Source organism: Prionailurus bengalensis, chromosome B4, assembly GCF_016509475.1.
Source record: "Prionailurus bengalensis isolate Pbe53 chromosome B4, Fcat_Pben_1.1_paternal_pri, whole genome shotgun sequence".
Classification (NCBI taxonomy): domain Eukaryota; kingdom Metazoa; phylum Chordata; class Mammalia; order Carnivora; family Felidae; genus Prionailurus; species Prionailurus bengalensis.
This window is the reverse complement of record NC_057358.1, coordinates 119357658-119377878: the sequence shown is the minus strand read 5'-3', so window position 1 is coordinate 119377878 and position 20221 is coordinate 119357658. Positions and strand designations below refer to the sequence as shown.

Sequence of the window (20221 nt, the reverse complement as noted above, 5' to 3'; positions counted from 1 at the left end):
GAATCTTCCAATCTAGGCTCTGCCACTAACTGTGTGTTCTTGGGCACTTTATTTGGGGGCTCAGTTTTTTAATTTGTAAAATGAAGGAATTCTATCAAAAAATCTCTGGGGCGCCTGGGTGGCTCAGTCGGCTGAGCGTCAGACTTCGGCTCAGGTCATGATCTCACAGCTTGTGAGTTCGAGCCCCACGTTGGGCTCTGTGCTGACAGCTCAGAGCCTGGAGCCTGCTTCTGCTTCTGCTTCTGTGTCTCCCTCTCTCTCTGCCCCAAACCACTTGCATTCTGTCTCTGTCTCTCTCAAAAATAAATAAACATTTAAAAAAAATTTTTTTTTAATCTCTAAGACCCCTTCTGGCTTTACATGGTTTTAAATTTTAGAGATTAATAAAATTTCCAGGTCCTTTAGTTACAGTTCAAAGATCTTTTATCAAAGTTTTTGGAAAACCAGTTGGACCCACATCATTCCTTTGAACCATGTTGCTCCACTTGCAGATTGAGATAATACTGACCATTACAGGACATCATCTAGCTTAGTACCTTGCATATATGATAGGAATTTGGTAAATATTTAAATTTCTGACTGAATCTTGTGAATCTTTTTGGTAGACTCTCCAACTCTTCTGTCCATTCTAGGCAAATAATTTAAACAAGCCCTAAGTAATTCTAAAAACAATTTGGTGAAACAATTTCAAGACTATTCCTACACTGTGTTCAGTTAATATGTTAGTAAAGATCAATAGAAGTTCATGATAAATTGCTTTTATAAGCTATCAAGTGAAAGAGAGCCTTTACTAGCAGTTTCTTAATGATCTGATCCTTATAAAAATAAAGTTCTGGAACGTCTGGGTGGCTCAGTGGGTTAAGCATTTGACTCCTGATTTTAACTCAAGTCATGATCTCATGGGCTCCTGAATTTGAGCCCCATGTGGAGCCCCTAGGTGGGCTCTTCCCTCACAGGGTGGAGCCTGCTTGGAAATCTCTCTCCCCTCACTCTCTCTCAAAAATAAATAAATAATTAAAAAAAATAAAGTAGGCTCTTTCTGAGGACTCTTAACTGTGTAATGCTGGTAAGCTACATTTACTCTACCAGAGTAGATATGTTAATAAATAATAACCTAATAATGAAATAGAAGAAATAAGCCATCTACTTTCTTCACCCTTTGGAGGCTCTGTTTCAGCAAATACACTTGCAAAACCTTTCCCTTAAAAAAAAAAAAAAAACAGTGCTTTTGCAATCACTACTTGATTTCCTTCCGGTTTGTGGTTACTCTTTAATGTCACACCAATAATAACATTTTCACATTCTAACTTCACTACCAAAAAATATTTTGGGCCATCTCTCCCCACCATTAAATAACATAGCATAAACCTACTGAGGAGAAAAGTCCTAAAATATGTTTTGAAATCAAACATATGGGCAAGGAGGGGGAATCACTACTATGAGTTAACTATTCTACATTTCAGCTTGTCATAGCTGCCAGGCAGTTATGTGGCTCAAAATGTTCATCAACTAGGGGTTGGATGGGATGGGGAAAAAATGTTCAGCAACTAATGTATCCAAGTTAAACCAAAATGACAATTTATAGATATCAGTATTACAATGGATGGTGGGGAGGGAGGATGGCATGGAAATATACAAAAGTTGAGAACCACTTGTATTTGAAATCACAGGATTTTAGAACTTTGGAGATAGTTTTTTTATTCTCTGGTTGTTTTGCTTTTTACATATCTATCCTCTGCTAAACTGAGTTGAGGTCACAACCCAAGCTGTACTCATCTTCATGTCCCTCACACTTGGTATGCCTAAAATACTAGGAATTTAAGAATTAGTTAATTGAATTATTCATGGATAAATACCCCAGGAAATTATTCATAAAAGTAATAGGAGAGGGGAACCTGGCTTTTTCAGTTGGTAGAGCATGTGACTTGATCTCTGGGTTGTAAGTCCAACGCATGTTGGGTGTGGAAATTACTTAAAAATAAAATCTTTAAATGTAATAGGACAATAAAGATATGCATATGGAGTCTTGGGCATTGGTCCCTTCATTCTAGCACTTGAAATAGCTACAAACTTATGTTTCAAAAATTATGGAGGCGCATGGGTAGCTCAGTCAGTTAAGCATCTGACTTTAGCTCAGATCATGATCTCGTATTTGGTGAGTTCAAGTCCCGCATAGGGCTCTGTGCTGGGCGTGGAGCCTGCTTCAAATTCTGTGTCTCCCTCTCTGCCCATCCTCACCTCACTCTCTCTCAAAAATGAATAAACATTAAAAAACAAAATAAATAGCACCTAAAATTTAAGTTGAATTTTAAATATTAAGCTTTTAATCAAGTTAATTATTGTGGTGTTATATTTTCTTATAGTGTCAGAAGTCTGAAGCTATCGTGGAACAGTGGAAGTCTTTTCAAATAATTGCCCATCTAAAGCGTCTACAGGAGGAAATTTATGAAGTGAAAACTTGGTCCAACAGGATAACTGAAAAACAAAATATACTGAACAACAATTTGACAACTCTTTCTCAAGATGTAACAAAAGTAGACCAAAGTACAACTTCCATGGCAAAAGATGTTGGTCTCAAGATTACAACTGTAAAAACAGATATACGACGTATTTCAGGTTTAGTAACTGATGCAACATCATTGACAGATTCTGTGCAAGAATTAGAAAATAAAATAGAAAAAATAGAAAAAGATACAGTAAAAAACATAGGTGATCTTCTTTCAAGTAGCATCGATCGAACAGCAATGCTCCGGAAGACAGCATCTGAAAATTCACAAAAAATTAACTCTATTAAGAAGATACTTTCAGAGCTAAAGAATAATTTCAACAAGCACACAGATAGGTTTTTAAGCTTAGAAAGTGACAGAGCTAAAGTTATGAAGACCGTGACTTTTGCAAATGATCTAAAACCAAAGGTGTATAATCTAAAGAAGGACTTTTCCCGTTTGGAACCATTGGTAAATGATTTAACACTACGCATTGGAAGATTGGTTACTGACTTACTACAACGAGAGAAAGAAATTGCTTTCTTAAATGAAAAAATATCTAATTTAACAATAGTCCGAGCTGAGATTAAGGATATGAAAGATGAAATAACACACATTTCAGATATGGATTAGTTTGAAATTATTTAGATTAAACTGAAATAACTTTTTTAATAACATGACCTTAGTCATGTCATAAAAATACTTATGACTCAGAAATAATGAAATTTTGGAGCAAATATCATTTTGTATTTGATTTGTGAAACTCAATAAAGGAAACCTCATTTAAATGGAGTTGAGAGGCCAGAAGGGGGAGTTCTCATGCCGTACAACTCCTTGCAGCCCTTTGCCAAACAGGAAGAAGCCTATACTTGACTACCTCAGCAGGAGGAAGGAACATTTTCTCCCTGAGGCAGCAGCCCAGCCAGTGAGAGACTGTCACAACTCAATCAATGAGAAGCCACCACATTTCAAACTCCCAGGTTACTCCAATGGACTCTTTGTTTATAACAATCCCTCCCAACAGCCCCCCTTCCTCTATAAAAAGTAGTCCTCTCCTTTGTTCTCCAGGATTGCCTACCGTTTTGCCATAGCTTGCATGTCCCAAATTGCAATTGTTATTCCTAAATAAACCCATTTTGCTGGTGAAATAGCCGGCTGTTTTAAGGTTAACGGATTCTGTTTTGTACAGTAAAAACAAAATATTTTAAAGGGTTGAGCACTTGATTTTCCAAAATTAATATGCTCATACATATACTTGCAACTTTATATAGCAAGAACCCTATGCATACCCAACATGCGTGCGCCCACACATACACACACATTCAGACAAGTGGGGAGAAAGGATCTGCCAATCTACCACTGGGAAATCTAGATGGGGCAGGATCTGAACCCCACTTGCCCTCATTGACCTTTGACTGCCAGGGAGCATAGTATGTATGGTTTGGGCCCTAACTGGAGAACTGCCTATCAGGATCAGAACTGTAGCATTCATTATCCATTTAGAAGGGAAACTAGAAAGGTCATAGCCAGCGAGCTTCAGGAAAAGAATCATGTAAGCCTTCCTGGGTGTTTCATGGCTTTAAGAAACAAGTAAAGATTATCTAAGATAGAGTAGGGAAGTGGCAGCTAGAGCAGTTTAAGGGAGAGGCATCACAGATTGCAGGGGGTCTGCCAAGCCTCAGATGGAGAGTGCTCCAAAGGAATACAACTCATATGGTGATGATGTGACCAGAGCAGCCTAAGCAGAGAAGAAAATTCTAACATTTAAAACAGCATTATGTAACTCTACTTATATGAAATTCTAGAAAATGCAAACTATAAAGGCAGAAAATAGATCAGTGGTTGCTTAGGGATGGTGAGAGGTACAGATCACAAAGAGGCACAAAGAAATCTTAAGGAGTAAAGGGTATTTATTATGATGATGGTTTCACGGGTATATACATGTGTCAAAATTCATCAAATTGTATTCTTAAAATATGTGTTTATTCTACATTATTCCTCAATAAAGTTGTGAAATAAAGTACAATAATCTTAAAAAAAAAAAAAACCCACATACCATTAGTCCCAGTTTCAAATGCCTGGCATGAAACGTGTGCAGATGCACAGAACTAGTCAGAGTATGTAGCTAACTTCCATGACAAAAAGCCCAAGGCACAGGGACCAGCCATTCTAGGATAAGAATTCATAAACTCTGAGTTGACTAGCTCATGTCTGATTTAATTTAGTAGAAACATATACAGTAGAAACATAATAGAAATACAGTAGAAACAACATGAGACTTTGAAATCAGAGAGATCTGGGGTCCAATCTTGGCTCTATCACCACAGAGCTCTGTGGCTTTAAATAAATTTAGTGTATAGGAACTTTAATTTCTTCATCTGTAAGTAAAGACAACAATTTCTGCTTCACAAGACTGCTGTGAATATTACCATTAACATACCTTTTTAAAAAGATGTTATTCCTTTTTTTAAGTTTATTTTATTTTGAGAGAGAGAGAAAGAAACACAGGGGAGGTGGGGGAGAGGGAGAGAGAAAGAGAACCCCAAGCAGGCTTCATGCTCAGCACGGAGCCTGAAGCAGGGCTTGATCCCATGACCGAAAGATCATCACCTGAGCCGATTATCAAAAGTCAGATGCTTAACCAACTGACCCACCCAGGAGCCCCACCATTAACATATCTGAAGTGCCTGGCACATCTAATAAAGGACAAAGCCCTTAACTAATACAACAAAAGTTACATGGTATGGAACTATTTTTTTGGAAATAGCTCTACACCCCACAGGGTATCACAATAGTACATCCTAATGCAGTACAATACATATAACTTACAAAATATATGTTGACTGTTTCAATAAGGCTTCCTGTCAACAGTAGGGTACTACTAGTTAAGTTTTGGGGAAGTCAAAGCTGTATATGGGATTTTGACAGTGTATGTATGGCGGGGGTGGGGGTGTGGTGGAAATCAGCACCCCTAATACCACCACCCTGAGTTGTTCAACGGTCAACTGTATATAATTTCTTATGCTAAAGAAACAGTATGCAATTCCTAATTTAGCAGCAAGACTGCTATGCACCATGAACATTGTGGACATTTTTTCTATCCCAAAAATGGTATCCCAGAAATGTTAAACTCATTTTTCTAAGTTTCTTTTTTTTTTTTTAATTTTAAATTTTTGTTTAAATCCAAGTGGATTAACACACAGTGTAATAGTGATTTCAGGAGTAGAATTTAGTGATTCATCATTTACATATAACACCCAGTGCTCATCCCAACAAGTGCTCTCCTTAATGCCCATCACCTATTTAGCCCGTCCCCCTACCCACATCCCTCCAGCAACCTTTTTTCTCTGTATTTAAGAGTCTCTGGTTTGCCTCTTTTTATCTTATTTTTCCTTCCCTTTCCCTATGTTCATTTGTTTCTTAAATTCCACATGAGTGAAATCATACATGTATCTTTCTCTGACTTATTTCACTTAGCAGAATACACTCTAGTTCCATCCACGTTGTTGCAATGGCAAGATTTCTTTTCGATGTCCGAGTAATATTCCATTGTATATATATGCCACATCTTCTTTATCCATTTGTCGTCAGTTGATAGACATTTTGGCTCTTTCCATAATTTGTCTATTGTTGATAGTGCTGCTATACACGTCAGGGTGCATGTGCCCCTTCGAATCAGCATTTTTGTATTTTTTGGATAAATAGCTGGCAGTACAATTGCTGGGTCATAGGGTATTCCTATTTTTAATTTTTTTAAGAACCTCCATACTGTTTTCCAGAGTGGCTGCACCAGTTTGCATTCCCACCAACAGTGCAAGAGCGTTTCCCTTTCTCTGCATCCTCGCCAACACCTGTTGCTTCTTGTGTTGTTAATTTTAGCAATTCTGACAGCTGTGAAGTGGTATCTTATTGTAGTTTTGATTTGTATTTCCCTGATGATAAATGATGTTGAGCATCTTTGTGTGTGTCTCTTAGTCACCTGGATGTCTTCTTTGGAAAAGTGTCCATGTCTTTTGCCCGTTTTTTCACTGGATTGTTTTTTGGGTGTTTACTTTGATAAGTTCTTCATAAATTTTGGATAACCTTTTATCAGATGTCATTCGCAAAGTCATTTGCAAATATCTTCTCCCATTCTGTCAGTTGCATTTTAGTTTTGTTGTTTCCTTCACTGTGCAGAAGGTTTTTATCTTGATGAGGACCCAATAGTTCATTTTTGCTTTTATTTCCCTTGCCTCCAGAGATAGGTCTACTAAGAAGTTGCTGTGGCCAAGGTTAAAGAAGTGGTTGCCTGTTTTCTCCTCTAGGATTTTGGTGGTTTCCTGTCTTACATTTAGGTCTTTCATCCATGTTGAGTTTATTTTTGCGTACGGCATAAGAAAGTGGTCCAGTTTTCCCAACACCATTTGTTAAAGAGACTTTATTCCATTGCATGCTCTTTCTTGCTTTGTAAAAGATTAGTTGGCTATACATTTGTGCGTCCATTTCTGGGTTCTCTATTGTTCCATTGATCTATGTGTCTGGTATTGTGCCAGTACCATACTATCTTGATGATTACAGCTTTGTAATACAGCTTGAAGACCAGAATTGTGATGTCTCCAGCTTTGGCTTTCTTTTCTAACATTACTTTGGCATTTGGGGTCTTTTCTGGTTCCATATAAATTTTAGAATTCTTTGTTCTAGCTCTGTGAAAAATGCTGGTGTTATTTTGGTAGGGACTAGCAAACTTGTTTTAAAACATGGTGAAACGTTTCAAGCTTTCACACAATAAAGATGACTTGATTCAGCTGTTACTTCTTCTGTTCAATTTTGTTGTGTCATAAGGTATTCATAATTTAGCAAAAATCAAGTTTTCTCAGTTTTAATTGCTTTTAAAGACAATTTGAAACATATCTGACCCTCCTGGAAACTACTAGGCAATTCTATCTTGTCCTAGCATTACAACATAATTCTATTAAACTAATCACATATACCCATTCCACTGAGTTCTGCTTTATGGAGTGGACATTTTCTTAAACCAAATGTGAAAAACAATGCTCTTAAAATGTCATATTATTTCAGTATGAATAAATTTTAAAATGTAAAATGAGAATCACAAAACTTTAAGTGGGCATTTTTCTTGAATTTCTAGGCTGAAATGGCTTTCTCTCAGAAATAGCTTTGAAATATATCTCTATACAGATAACAAGTGACTCTTAACAAGTTGAACACAGTACACTTGTAAATACCCTCAAATAAAATCTGTCTTTCTTGAAAATAAAACTCTTGTGGTGCCTGGGTGGCTGTCGGTGAAGCGTCCGACTTTGGTTCAGGTCATGATCTCAATTCATGAGTTTGAGCCCCACATCCGGCTGTCATCGTGGTTCTCACTTTGGATCCTATCTCCCTCTCTCTCTGTTCCTCTCCTGCTCACGCTCTCTCTCTCAAAAATAAACATTAAAAAAATAATGAAATAATAAATAAGGGGCACCTGCGTGGCTCAGTCGGTAAGTGTCTGTCTTTGGCTCAGGTCATGGTCTCACAGTTCATAGGTTCAAGCCCTGCGTTGGGCTCTGTGCAGCTCAGAGCCTGGAGCCTGCTTCAGATTCTGTGTCTCCCTCTCTGCCCCTGCCCTGCTCATGCTCTCTCAAAATAATCAAACATTGAAAAAAATGTATTTTTAGTAAATAAAAATAAAACTCTTACAGGGAGAGCTGGCTGAACTGCATATCCTGTTTTCAAGTCCAATCTATCTTTGGATTGGCTTAAAATATGTGTATTTCCATCCCTACAGGTTCTTCTTACATGATTCACACTCCTCCCAACAGAAGTTCCTTTCCCCTGAAGCTGGGATTTAGTCTTCTGAGACTTCTGATGTCATGACAGAGTATAGTGAAGTGATGCTATGACTTCCACAGTGCTAAGTACTAAAGAAGATCCAGGTTCTGCCTGGCTCCACCTCAAAGCCCTGAAATTATGTCCAAATGCCCTGGAGCCACCATGCCGTAGATCTTAAGGAAACACTGAGCCAGTAACAGAGAGATGATGCTTAGAATAGCTCTATAGCCCAGATAAGTTAAAAAAAAATTGGGGGGGGGGGCACCTAGGTGGCTCAGTCAGTTGAGCATCCAACTTCGGCTCAGGTCATGATCTCACGGTTCAAGCTCTGCGTCGGGCTCTGTGCTGACAGCTCGGGGCCTGGAGCCTTCTTCAGATGGAAGCTCTCTGTTCCTCCCCTGTTCACACTCTGTCTCTCAAAAATAAAGATTAAAAAAATTAAAAAGGAAAAAAATTTTTTAAAGCTCTACATCTAACATGGGGCTTTAACTCACAACCCTGGGATCAAGGGTTGCATGCTCTACACCATTTGCAACTACATGGATGGAACTAGAGGGTATTATGCTAAGGGAAACTAGTCAAAGACAAATATGACTTTGCTCATATGAGGACTTAAGATACAAAAGATAAACATAAGGGAAGGGAAGCAAAAATAATATAAAAACAGGGAGGGGGAAAAAACATAAGAGACTCTTAAATATGGAGAACAGGCGAACTGGAGGGATTGTGGGGAGGGTGGATGGGCTAAATGGGTTTGGGGCATTAAGGAATCTACTCCTGAAATCATTGTTGCACTATATGCTGATTTGGATGTAAATTTTAAAAACACATTAAAAAAAAAAAAAAAAAAAAAAAAAGAGTTGTATGCTCTACCAAGCCAGCCAGTGTTCAGCGTTAAAGCTTTTAAAAAGGACCCCAGAGCTACCACCTGACTATTTAACTTTATAAGACCCAAAGCAAAGAGTCCAGCAGAGATGCTCCTGAATTCCTGAGATTTTAAGTCTGAAGCCATTAGATTTCAGCTGATTTGTTACACAGCAATATTAACACACACTGGTGATGCCAGTTATGTGGGTTCAGACTACACCTGTACCTTTTAAGTCTGGCTCACACTGCACCCACAACCCTTTCTCTCTGCAACATTGGTAAAGTAAGTCTATAATCTTAAACAAAACAAGTGATGACATAGAGAAGTTAACACACAACTCAATGTATCTGGTTCCTAAACTTAGTTCACTCACCTTACAACATGGGTTTGTAGTGAAAACATCTCTCTCCCTCAAGACTCCTTATAAGTTTTTTCCTGAGGCCCCATCTATATACTTTACACAAGCGTTGTCAACTCAATCCAGATACTGGAAGCCCCAAGGTAAATTATAATCAGACTTGAAAAATGTTAGATTGGGCTGTTAACACTTCCTAACCAAATATAAGTGGAACCTCAACAGTGGCTTACTTTCTAGGTGCTTTTACAGCTACATTTTTTGTAATTTAGAAAGTCAGGTTTGTATGAAGAGAATTGTTACCTCAAGTAGTTTTGGCTTTCACGTGCTTTGGTCCTTTTAAAAACTATCATTTTAGGGGTGCCTGGCTGGCTCAGTCAGTAGAGCATGTGACTCTTGATCTTGCAGTTGTAAATTTGAGCCCCACACTGGGTGTGGGATTAGAGACTACTTCCAAAAAATAAAATCTTGAAATAAAATTACAAAAAATAACTATCATTCTAACAATCAGTCTAATTTAGATTACTTTCTACACCCAATGTAGGGCTCAAGCTCACAACCACTCCTCCAACTCCCTGCCAGGGACCCCTAGATTTACAAATGAGGATTAGTTGGGGTGCCTGGGTGGCTCAACAGTTAAGCTTCCTAACTCTTGATTTTGGCTCAGATCATGATCTCAGTCATGAGACTGAGAGCCCTGTGACAGACTCAGGGGCTGAGCTTAGAGCCTGCTTAAAATTCTCTCTCCCTCTCCCTTTCCTTGCTCACTTGCACTCTCCCCCAAATAAGATAAATAAATAATAAAATAAAAACAAATATTAGCAAACTCATTAGGCGTTTTTAAAGTATAGTACGTGTTGCAAAAATCTGATTATATGCTAAAATTTACTTCTCAAAATATAACCACAAATATTTATCCATATTTCAATTTAACTACAACTAAATCAAGTTTTTTGAAAATTCAGGTATGTTTCTTAAAAATATAGGAACTCTCTTGTTTGACAAAACTTGAAACACACGACAAATTATGAGTAGGGATCAGAGTACTAAACCAACAGTGGTTAATTTGCATTTTTTTCCTTGAGCTTTTAACACTTAATCCTTTCCATTTTAGCATTAAATCTTTAGAAACTAGTTTTCAAAATAACCATCAAGTCACAGACAAATCATGAACAACTGGGTTTATTTCAACAGTTAAGTTTGAAACTCTCGCCTTAGGCAAGAGTACTACAGTAATTCTATCAGGAATAGACAATTTCCTACACTGTCAAATATATAAAAGTTTCTCTTGCACTTTCCTCAACACTGATCAACAAGCAGATCCAGTCCACATTTGCTTTGATCAATCTACTGAGTTAACCCGAGCTTCTTCTTCAGAGACTCTGGCATCTCAGGTGGAGGAGGGCGAGGGAGCCTGAAGTAGACCTTCACAGAGTCATAGATGAACCACTGTAGCGCAGTCAGAGTGCCAATCATGATGATACGGGCAAAGAGTCCCTTCCATACACCTGGTTGAAACATAACACATGAATGAGAAATGAAATATACCTAAGTGTTACTCTTGGTTTAGAGGAGCAAAAAAGAATCCTACCTTTAAATCCAAGTCTCTGGAGGACTTGAGAAGCACTGCTACCTTTCTCTTTATTCAACACAGATACCACAGAATCAGCAGGGTGAGAAACAATTGCACAGAAGACTCCAGCTGAAAAGTCAAGATAAATAATCCAGCATGGGATCAATTTAAAAAATTCATTAAGACAACCAACAACCTTTTCCTAATTTTTAGTTATTTAAAAAAAATGAAATTTAGAGTGAGACTGACAAAAGTTATATGGCAGTCTACCCCATGTAAAACAATCCTCCAAAAGTCTTTATATTCACATTTTAATCAACACTTTCTTTGTGTTAAAAATGTATTCTTGAGGGGCACCTGGGTGGCTCAGTCAGTTGAAAGTCTGACTCTAGATTTCAGCTCAGGTCATGATCTCGTGGTTCCTGAGATCAAGCCACACGTAGGGCTCTGCACTAGCAGTGTGGAGCCTGCTTGGGATTCTCCCTCTCTCTCTCTGCCCCTCCCCTGCTCACACTCTCTCTCAAAATTAAAAAAAAAAAAAAAAGTATTCTTGAAAAACAAACCAAAAACCCAAATGACGAGGGAGTGAAATCAATACATGCCAAAACTTAAGACATGCAAACGAGAAAACAATTCTTTCAGAAGCTAACAAGCATTTATGAATCCTAGAAGGCATATAAAATGCTATGGGAAGACTTCTTTGGAATACTTTTTTCCTCACAAAAAGAGGCCAATAATGGAAATGATTATTTGTTCTTAATTTCATAAACATGCTCTAAATAATTCATACCTATGTAACCTGCCACAAATGTTACAACCAGTTGCTCTGGCTTTGAACATTCACTTCGGGGCTTGGGAACCACAAACTTGTACAATGCTTCAACAGTACGTTCAAAGCACGCAAATTTCATCATGGTGTATGGTATCTGTCTCATCCAGAGAGGAGCAACTCCCTTGTAGAATCTAGGAAATCAGGAGACTTATTTTACTCAGCTGTCTTTATTCACCTAGCAGAGATTTTCATTATTAACAGAAGTGTCCGCACACCAGTCAAGTCCTGATAGCAAAAAAAAATGGCAGCACAATTGCATGTCATTTCTATCAGAACCTAGGACTAACATGCAGGTATATTTATCTCACATGCCAATGACTCAAGCACCTTTGACTATACAACCGAAGAAGTTGCTGGATGTTTCTCTGACTGGAACTACAAGAAACAGAAAGTTTACAAGTAGAACTCAGTTCAAGATTAGCATCCACAAAGGTGGATCTAAGGAAGCATGTTGTGGCCAGACTATATGCCAATTCTTAGCTGGTAAACACAGATGACAATTCTAACAAGCTCTTCCCAGAAGTTAACAGTTAATGTCAAATATCGAGTTATCTGCAGACTGACCAGTTCTTTCTTAAGAAAAACCTGTAATTCAGGGCTCATGCTATGTATCAACTTGTCCTTGCCCGTTACGTTCTACTTAAGGGAGAAACAGACATTAAATAACATAATAGTTTAAAAAAAAAAAAGTTTGGTAGGTTTACTGCTAACAAAAGCACTTCCCTTCTTATACTATAACTTTAGACAAATGTTTACTTACGCTTTTAAACCTTCTTCTTTATACATTTTGGGAGCTGCATCCCTCAAAGTGTTGGCATAACCTGGTTGGGTTTGAATTCGAACCTTAGCAGCTTCCATAGGAGCCAGGGCAATGTCAGCAAAGAATTCAGCACTGGCAGAGGCAGCCAAATACAGTGATGTGCGCCAGAGATAGGCATTCTCCTAATTGAAAAGTGTAAGAAGGAACATGTACTGCTGCTGCATTGGCTGTTTTCAATTAAGGGACAATTCAAGGAAATAGTTACATTTCAGGATGAGACTGAAAGTTTATAATCTCTCATAACCTTATCAACCATAGTACAATGTGAATTATTCTTTGAACATGTAGGTGCCAACATCTAGTTGGCCCTTGAACTACACAAGGAATCCGAGACCTCTTTAAAAAACTCAAAATCCAACTTACTTGGGAATGAGCACAGTAGAATAAAAACAGCACTGAAATTTAAAAAAATGTATTTTTTCTCATTCGGTCTCTCCTGATTTAAAGCATGTTGCTTACCCTTTTTGAGACCATTTCTTCAGTTCTAAAATAAGGTGAGCAAGACAAAACAAAAAAAAAAATCCTTTTTGGTCTTAAACTTTAAGTTAAAGCTTAGGACTTCAATTTCAAAGTTAAATTACATACCTCTCCAAGCATGTTGCTATACAAGACTTTGAAAACTTCATAAAAGCCAAACTTGCAGAGCCCCTGCATAGAGTAGCCAATGAAAGTCGGAGCCCATCCTTTAGCCAAACCACGAACACCATCCTCTTTCAGTGTAACTGAGAATCCATTAAATATGCCCTTGTACTTTTGGGGGTCCACCTTTATTTAAAACAAGAAGAAAAAAATTAATTTAACCAAAGAGCTATCACTTCTCATAAATATTAAATTTTGCTATTATTAGTCTTTCCTTTTGGTTCTATAATAAACTTCAGTAACTACACAAAAGATAGATAAATACAAGTTCACTGCATGGTATCAACTGAATATCTAGAATTATCTTTGTAAATGTAACTTTATACATTAAGGTCTTTCAGTCAGAATTAATTTGGGGGATTACTTAAGATGGTAAAATTCCTAGAAAAATACATAAAACTGACTCAGATTTTTCACCATCCAACTCTACCACTTTAAAAAATTTAGTTTTAAAGCTACTGCCTAGGTAGTAAGTCTATATCCCTAATGTATGTTAGCCTGTTAAGCAGTTTATACTACGAAGTTTTATGAAGTTAAGACAAATTTTAAAAATACAAGCTGAGGGGCGCCTGGGTGGCTCAGTTGGTTAAGCGTCCGACTTCAGCTCAGGTCACGATCTCGCGGTCCGTGAGTTCGAGCCCCGTGTCGGGCTCTGGGTTGATGGCTCAGAGCCTGGAGCCTGCTTCCGATTCTGTGTCTCCCTCTCTCTCTGCCCCTCCCCCGTTCATGCTCTGTCTCTCTCTGTCTCAAAAATAAATAAACGTTAAAAAAAAAAAATTAAAAAAAAAAATACAAGCTGAGAAGGTACATGGACATAATGAGAATTTATCTTTTGACTTAAGAAATTAAATTCACTTCAAGAGACGTGCGTTAAGTTTCAAAGGTATATTTCATATCCATTCTATTAACTAATGGGAAAAGAAAAAAAAAATCTTATTTCACTATATCTGCCAGTACTAAAATGGCTGGTATACATCACCTTCCTGCCTGCTAACATTATTTCACTTTCCTTTACTTCACCTTCCTCTCTCTTTTAGGTAAGTGGACTTCTAATCCTGTTTGGGACAAATAAATTTTTGACGTTTGATTATTTTTTTTCAATAATCCTAATTTAAAATATTCTAGTTGCAAAAAACTTTTATGTAAACATACAAGAAGCTATGCCTACATAATTTTAACACTAAAATAATGAGTTTTTTTTTAATGTACATAATGTTCTGCCCTGATCTTATCAGTAAACAGGGACATGAAGTTACTTCAAAAATACACAAATGATTACCCACTCTGTCATGTAACTGCTTATAAAATGACAACTTGGGAGCATAAAGAACCAGCAGGCCTTGAAGAGGAACTCTAGTCAAAACAGTCCAGCAGCAAAAAAAAAAAAACATTTATAGCCAGGGTTTGGGATCCAAAAATCTGCCTACAATTTTATTTTTCAAAGAGAGGCATTCCAGGACATCTGGCTGGCTTAGCCTATGGAGCATGCAACTAACTCTTCATTGCAGGGTTAAGTTTGAGCCTCATGTTGGAGGTTACTTAAAAATAAAATCTTGAGGCACACCTGGGTGGCTCAGTCAGTTAAGTGTCTGACTCTTGGTTTTGGCTCAGGTCATGATCTCATAGTTTCACGGGTTCAAGCCTCACATTGGTTTCTGTGCTGGCAGTGTGGAGCCTGCTTGGGATTCTCTCTCCCTCCTCTGCCCCCCACCCCCTGACTCAAGCAGTCTCTGTCTCTCTCAAAAAATAAACAAAACAAAACAAACAAAACCAATTAAAATAAAGATCACGAGTTAAGAAAATTTGGGTTTGGTTTCCTGAAGTTTCTAGCAGTTGTAATGTCTTCAAATTTGTGAAGTTCTTTAAAAGTATTTGCAATTAAATCACACATGGAAGATACATTCAATGTTGCCGTCTCAATACAAACCTGCATACGGCATTTCACTAAATCCAGAGGAACGACAGCAGTGTGTGTCAGACCACAACTTAAGACCCCACCAAAGCCACACAGTGCATAAAACTTCATGGAGCCATATTCGCAACTGTACTCTGTAGTAAGACAAGACACACCATGCATTTCAATATAAATCTCATGTTACTGGTTATCAACTTACCTCCTGGACAGTTAGGTTTCCACGCAGCTTGTTAGATGCTTATGTTTTACAACTTAAAAGCCATGCTTCAAAAATACACTTTTAGTCCAGCATGCAAAACAAACCTGCATTCTGCATTTAACCAGATCTAGAGGAACCAATGCTGTATGTGTTGTGCCACAGCTAATAATTCCTCCAAGTCCACAAAGGATAAAGAATCTGCCAGATCCATAGTCACAGCTATACTGCTCTGTTTGGTTGAAAAAAAAAATCAGGTAAATATTTCTTCAGAGATGACTAAGGCCATGGGAATGAAAGAGAACTAAGATTCCCTGGGAGATAATGCTATCACAACTGAACAACTTTGGCCACTGTTTACAATTAAGTTGAAAGATAATTTTCCACCTAGTTTAACAAGACATTTACTACCAAAATCAAAGAATCATTTAGATTATGAAGGTACTATGAGACATTACCTATTACCTACTTTGCCATACTAAATGTTTCCTACAACATTAATAGCTCTTCCAATTAAAATTAAACTTCAAGTTATTAAGTGCTAATAAAAACACACTTCAGAGTACAAACTCAGAGCACTGGACAAGTAAAAAGCTTGCAAACTTCTAAGTATACCCCAGCCACTAACCAATACTATCTCCACCTATGGATTCATATAAGTATAAAACGAAACATTTACAGTCAAATACATTTACAATCAAATACATTTACTACTACACAACAGTATACGGACTTTTTTATCCACACTAAAGACATAACAAAACACATAAAGGATTTAAAAAGTTTAGATTTTACAGGCACACGATATAGATAACATCTACAGGACTCCTATAATTTGGTGTTTGGATTTCTCTGTACATTACACTCCGCTGGGATTCAAAACACACAATTAAGCTAAAGTTGAGTCTAACCAAAAAGAATCCGGAGAGATAAGACTAAAGGGATCCCTACCAATTACTATGGCCTTTTAATAGCCTATCTGGGGCTGCTGTCACCTCCTCTACCAATTACATTAAAACAAGAGACCCAATTATCTCTTACACCTTGGGTCAAGGAATATTAGACTTTGGGAATACTTATGAGAGGAAGGAGTATTTTTAATAACCAAAGTCAAATCAAGTAACAGACAATACAATTAGAAAGAACTGCAGGTGGCCTGCAGCTACGAAGGAGAGTTCACCCAATACTTAGCCCGCTGACCAGGCAGGTTACTGAGGAGAAGATAAGACGCTAGTGACGGCCTCTATAGCTTTACTTTCTCGAGGACGTGGAGGTCACAGAGGGAACTGTGCCTAGGCCGTTCCACGCCCTTGAGAGAGGGCCAAGGATCCGACACACGGCCTAGGGCGGAAAGGGCTGACATCCTAGGGCAAGCAACTGGGCGCCGTCCTGTGGTGCAGAAAACCAAGTGTGTCCTTCTCCGTCCTCTAGGCCACTAAAGCCGAATGAGCCACGACGAACATAACGACCGAATCGGGCTAGGGTCTAAACTCACCTTCCACAGCGGCTGCTGCCAGATTGCGGGAGCGGCGGGGCGGACCCGGAGGCCCCGCGGGGCTGCTGCGGGGGCCCGCGAGGCCATCGTGTACCAGCTGCAGGTGAGGCGCGTTGAAGGGGTTTGCCCGCGCCAGATGCGCCACAGACGAGAACATCTTCCTAAGGGAACAGGGAGCAGCGGTCAGAAGAAAGGCAAAGACACCCGTCAGACCGCCAAAGTCAGCGGCACCCTAGGACCCCGACACGGGCCTTCCTTCTGCCCGCCTCCGCGCCCTTGAGGAGGTCATGGCGGCCTCCACAAGGGAGGAGGTCGACCAGGCCTGCAGTCTAAGCAGCTCCCCACAGGGATTCCATTCCCCGCACCCACTGGGGGGAAGACCCGGCACACTCACTTCCTAAGATGGCGAACACACAACCGCTCCTTCGGAAAGGCTGCGGCTCACAGAGGCCGAACGTCCTCCTGGCCCTTAGATCTGTGCCCTTCGCGCGTCGTCAGCGTGACGCACGTTACGCGTCACTACAGCTGGGGCACCCATTGGCGGAGAAGAGCGCCGGTGCCGTGGCGTCATCACGTTCACCTAGCAACCGTATCCCCGCCCCCGCCTGCCCCGGCACTTCCGGCCCGGCTTCTGCGCTGGAGAATTCGTTCTGCGCAGGCGCACATTCCGGGGCCGGGTTTTTGAGTGGTGTGCGCTAGTGCTCGGTGACCTCCTGTTTTTGTCTGCCTTCACCTTCAAGAGTCTTTCTTTGACGCAGGAATTCCAGACTTTTACATTTAGATGAGTCCCAGGGTGGTAGTCATTTAAACAAACAGAAAAAAAAACCCTGAATGATGGATGATACATTATTTCGGTGTTGCAGTTAGAATGTTACTGCAGTATTTTGTGTTAACAACGTCTGCCATTAAGGTACTTTTTTTTAAGTTCCATGCATTAACATTACACATAGACATGTCTGCATTTTCCAATAGACCACAGGAAAGTATTTCAAAAGAAGATGTACAACAAGAACTCCTTAGACAAGACAGCTTGGGGGTTCATCACAATAGTTTATATGACATACTAAAACATTCAATAAATGCATTTTAACACTACTTGATAAACCAGATTGAAAGTGATTGGCAGAAGATTTGTTCAATAAATTTAGAAAACCATCATTAGACTCAGTTAACTGGGGGAGTTGAGTAGTTTAAACTCCTGTTAGAATTCTGGCTCTGACCTTGTCCTGGCTCTTGATAAAGTAACTTTGGGAATTCACTTGATCTCTATAAACCTGTTTCTTTTAAAAAAAAAAAATTTTTTTTTTCAACGTTTACTTATTTTTGAGAGACAGAGACAACACATAAGGAGGGGAGGGGCAGAGAGAGAGGGAGACACAGAATCCAAAGCAGGCTCCAGGCTCTAAGCTGTCAGCACAGAGCCCAATGCAGGGCTTAAACCCACAAACCATGAGATCATGACCCAGGCTGAAGTCAGACATTTGACTGAGCCACCCAGGCACCCCTGAACTTGCTTCTTCAAAGTAGCATGGAAGCAGGGAGCAGCCCCATCGGCTTGTACCGTTGTACAGAGCCTGTGCTTGATTTAATGCTCTGTTGTCACCATTTTGGAATTCTTAATAATTTGTGAACAAGAGGCCTTCATTTTGCACTGAAATTACAAATTACAAATTACCTGGTCCTGGGATGAGAGTAACATCCATCTTGCAGAGTTTATGAGAACTCAATGAGACAATGTCTAACTGTGGGGATTTTAGCCAAGAAGCAGAGCTGGTGAAGGGGTCACTGGATGGTAAGTTACTAAGAAGGTAGGGGAAATCTTGCTAAATTGACCTAACAGGATTCTTACTGAAGGCAGGCCAAGATAATCAGATATTACTTGGGGGATGATGAATTTGATAAGGTATTGAGGGTGATCAGATATCATGCCTAGGTGGGGTGCCTGGCTGGCTCAGTTGATGGAGCATGTGACTCTTGATCTCAGGGTTGTAAGTTCATTCCCCATATAGAGTGTAGAGATTACTAAAAGAAGAAGTAAATTAAATAGATAACAAGGTTGGGAGATTTTTTGCTAACCTAAGTTACTAAGGTGACAATTATTTTTTTCCCCCATTTTATTTATTTATTTATTTATTCTTCATCATGGTAAGTGTACTCTTTTAAACCCCATCCCTATTTCACCCATCCCCACACACACCTCCCCTCTGGTAACCATCAGTTTGTTCTCTGATGTTAAGAGTCTATTTCTTGGTTGTCCCTCTCTCTCTCTCTCTCTTTTTTTTCCTTTGCTGATTTGTTTTGTTTCTTAAATTCCACATATGAGTGAAATCCTATGGTATTTGTCTTTCTCTGACTTATTTTGCTTAGCATTATACTCTCCAGCTCCACCCATGTTGTTGCAAATGGAAAGATTTCATTCTTTTTGACAGAATTCTTGCTATAGGTGGGCTCTTGGAGGACATGTCCAAGGACAGTCCTAATTGAAAAGGAAGCTCAGAGGAGCCTAACTAAGGTCTGGTCAAGGAGAGAATCTTTGTCAACACTTTCCTATTCAGGGAGCACCTGGCTGACTCAGTTGGTAGAGAATGTGACTCTTGATGTCAGAATCATGAGTTTGAACCCCACCTTGTGCAAGGAGCCTACTTATAAAAGAATAATAATTTTAAAAAACCTTTCCTATTCAGTGTACCAAGTCTGGCATTTTAATTTCATTTAATATGAGCTACCAGTGAATTTAAATTTCAGCTAAACTGTCAAAGTCCCTCTCAGCAATTTGAGCTAAAACGATGGACTGAGACACTGTTTACTGCACCCATATCAGTAAGTTTGGCTTGGTCTGGGTGCCTGGGTGGCTCAGTCGGTTGAGCGTCTGACTTCGGCTCAGGCCATGACCTCACAGTTCATGAGTTTGAGCCCCACATTGGGCTCGTTGCTGTCAGCCCGGAGCCCGCTTCCGATCCTCTGACCCCCTCTCTCTGTTCCTCCCCCACTTGCGATCTCTCTCAAAAATAAATAAACATTTAAAAAATAAATAAAGTGGGCTTTATCTACCATTATATTCATTCTGTTCCATTTTAGTTATCACTACTTATAAAATTGTCTCCAAATTTAAGAGCATAAAACAATAAACAATTATTATCTTACATTTTCTGAGGGTCAGGAATCTGGGAGAGGCTCAACTGGATGGCCTGGCTCAGGGTGTGTCATGGGTTCGCTGTCAAGTGTTGG

General features: G+C 39.2%; 2 protein-coding genes and 1 non-coding gene across 4 annotated transcripts; 1 reads left to right on the top strand and 2 right to left on the bottom strand.

Moving 5' to 3' along the window:
- Nucleotides 1-1060: 1060 nt before the first annotated feature.
- Nucleotides 1061-3119, top strand: LOC122473679 (inhibitor of nuclear factor kappa-B kinase-interacting protein). Its single transcript, XM_043564295.1, has 2 exons — nucleotides 1061-1066; nucleotides 2364-3119. The coding sequence occupies exons 1-2, from the start codon at nucleotides 1061-1063 to the stop codon at nucleotides 3117-3119; spliced, it is 762 nt and encodes a 253-aa protein (XP_043420230.1).
- Nucleotides 3120-10689: 7570 nt separating this feature from the next.
- SLC25A3 (solute carrier family 25 member 3) lies at nucleotides 10690-17503 on the bottom strand. Of its 2 annotated transcripts, none has more exons than XM_043562266.1 (8): nucleotides 17388-17503; nucleotides 16994-17154; nucleotides 15606-15730; nucleotides 13334-13513; nucleotides 12689-12870; nucleotides 11887-12059; nucleotides 11115-11225; nucleotides 10690-11031 (listed from the first exon to the last, which is right to left on the bottom strand). In XM_043562266.1, the coding sequence occupies exons 2-8, from the start codon at nucleotides 17148-17150 to the stop codon at nucleotides 10871-10873; spliced, it is 1089 nt and encodes a 362-aa protein (XP_043418201.1). In that variant the 5' UTR covers nucleotides 17151-17154; nucleotides 17388-17503; the 3' UTR covers nucleotides 10690-10870. The 2 variants fall into 2 exon arrangements, with proteins under 2 accessions (XP_043418201.1, XP_043418202.1); XM_043562267.1 differs by lacking the exon at nucleotides 15606-15730 and adding an exon at nucleotides 15315-15436 and having other exon boundaries at nucleotides 17388-17501.
- Nucleotides 12131-12381, bottom strand: LOC122474175. The gene has a single exon (XR_006294856.1). It is a non-coding gene; the product is annotated as a small nucleolar RNA SNORA53 (small nucleolar RNA).
- Nucleotides 17504-20221: the final 2718 nt, after the last annotated feature.

Excerpts from the sequence above, each read along its gene's own strand:
- SLC25A3 (XM_043562266.1), bottom strand. The coding sequence starts at position 17,150 with ATGTTCTCGTCTGTGGCGCATCTGGCGCGGGCAAACCCCTTCAACGCG. Across the intron at positions 15,731-16,993 it reads GGCAGCAGCCGCTGTGGAAG|AGCAGTATAGCTGTGACTAT; the intron begins GTGAGTTTAGAC and ends TCAACCAAACAG. Across the intron at positions 11,032-11,114 it reads CCAGAGACTTGGATTTAAAG|GTGTATGGAAGGGACTCTTT; the intron begins GTAGGATTCTTT and ends TGTTTCAACCAG.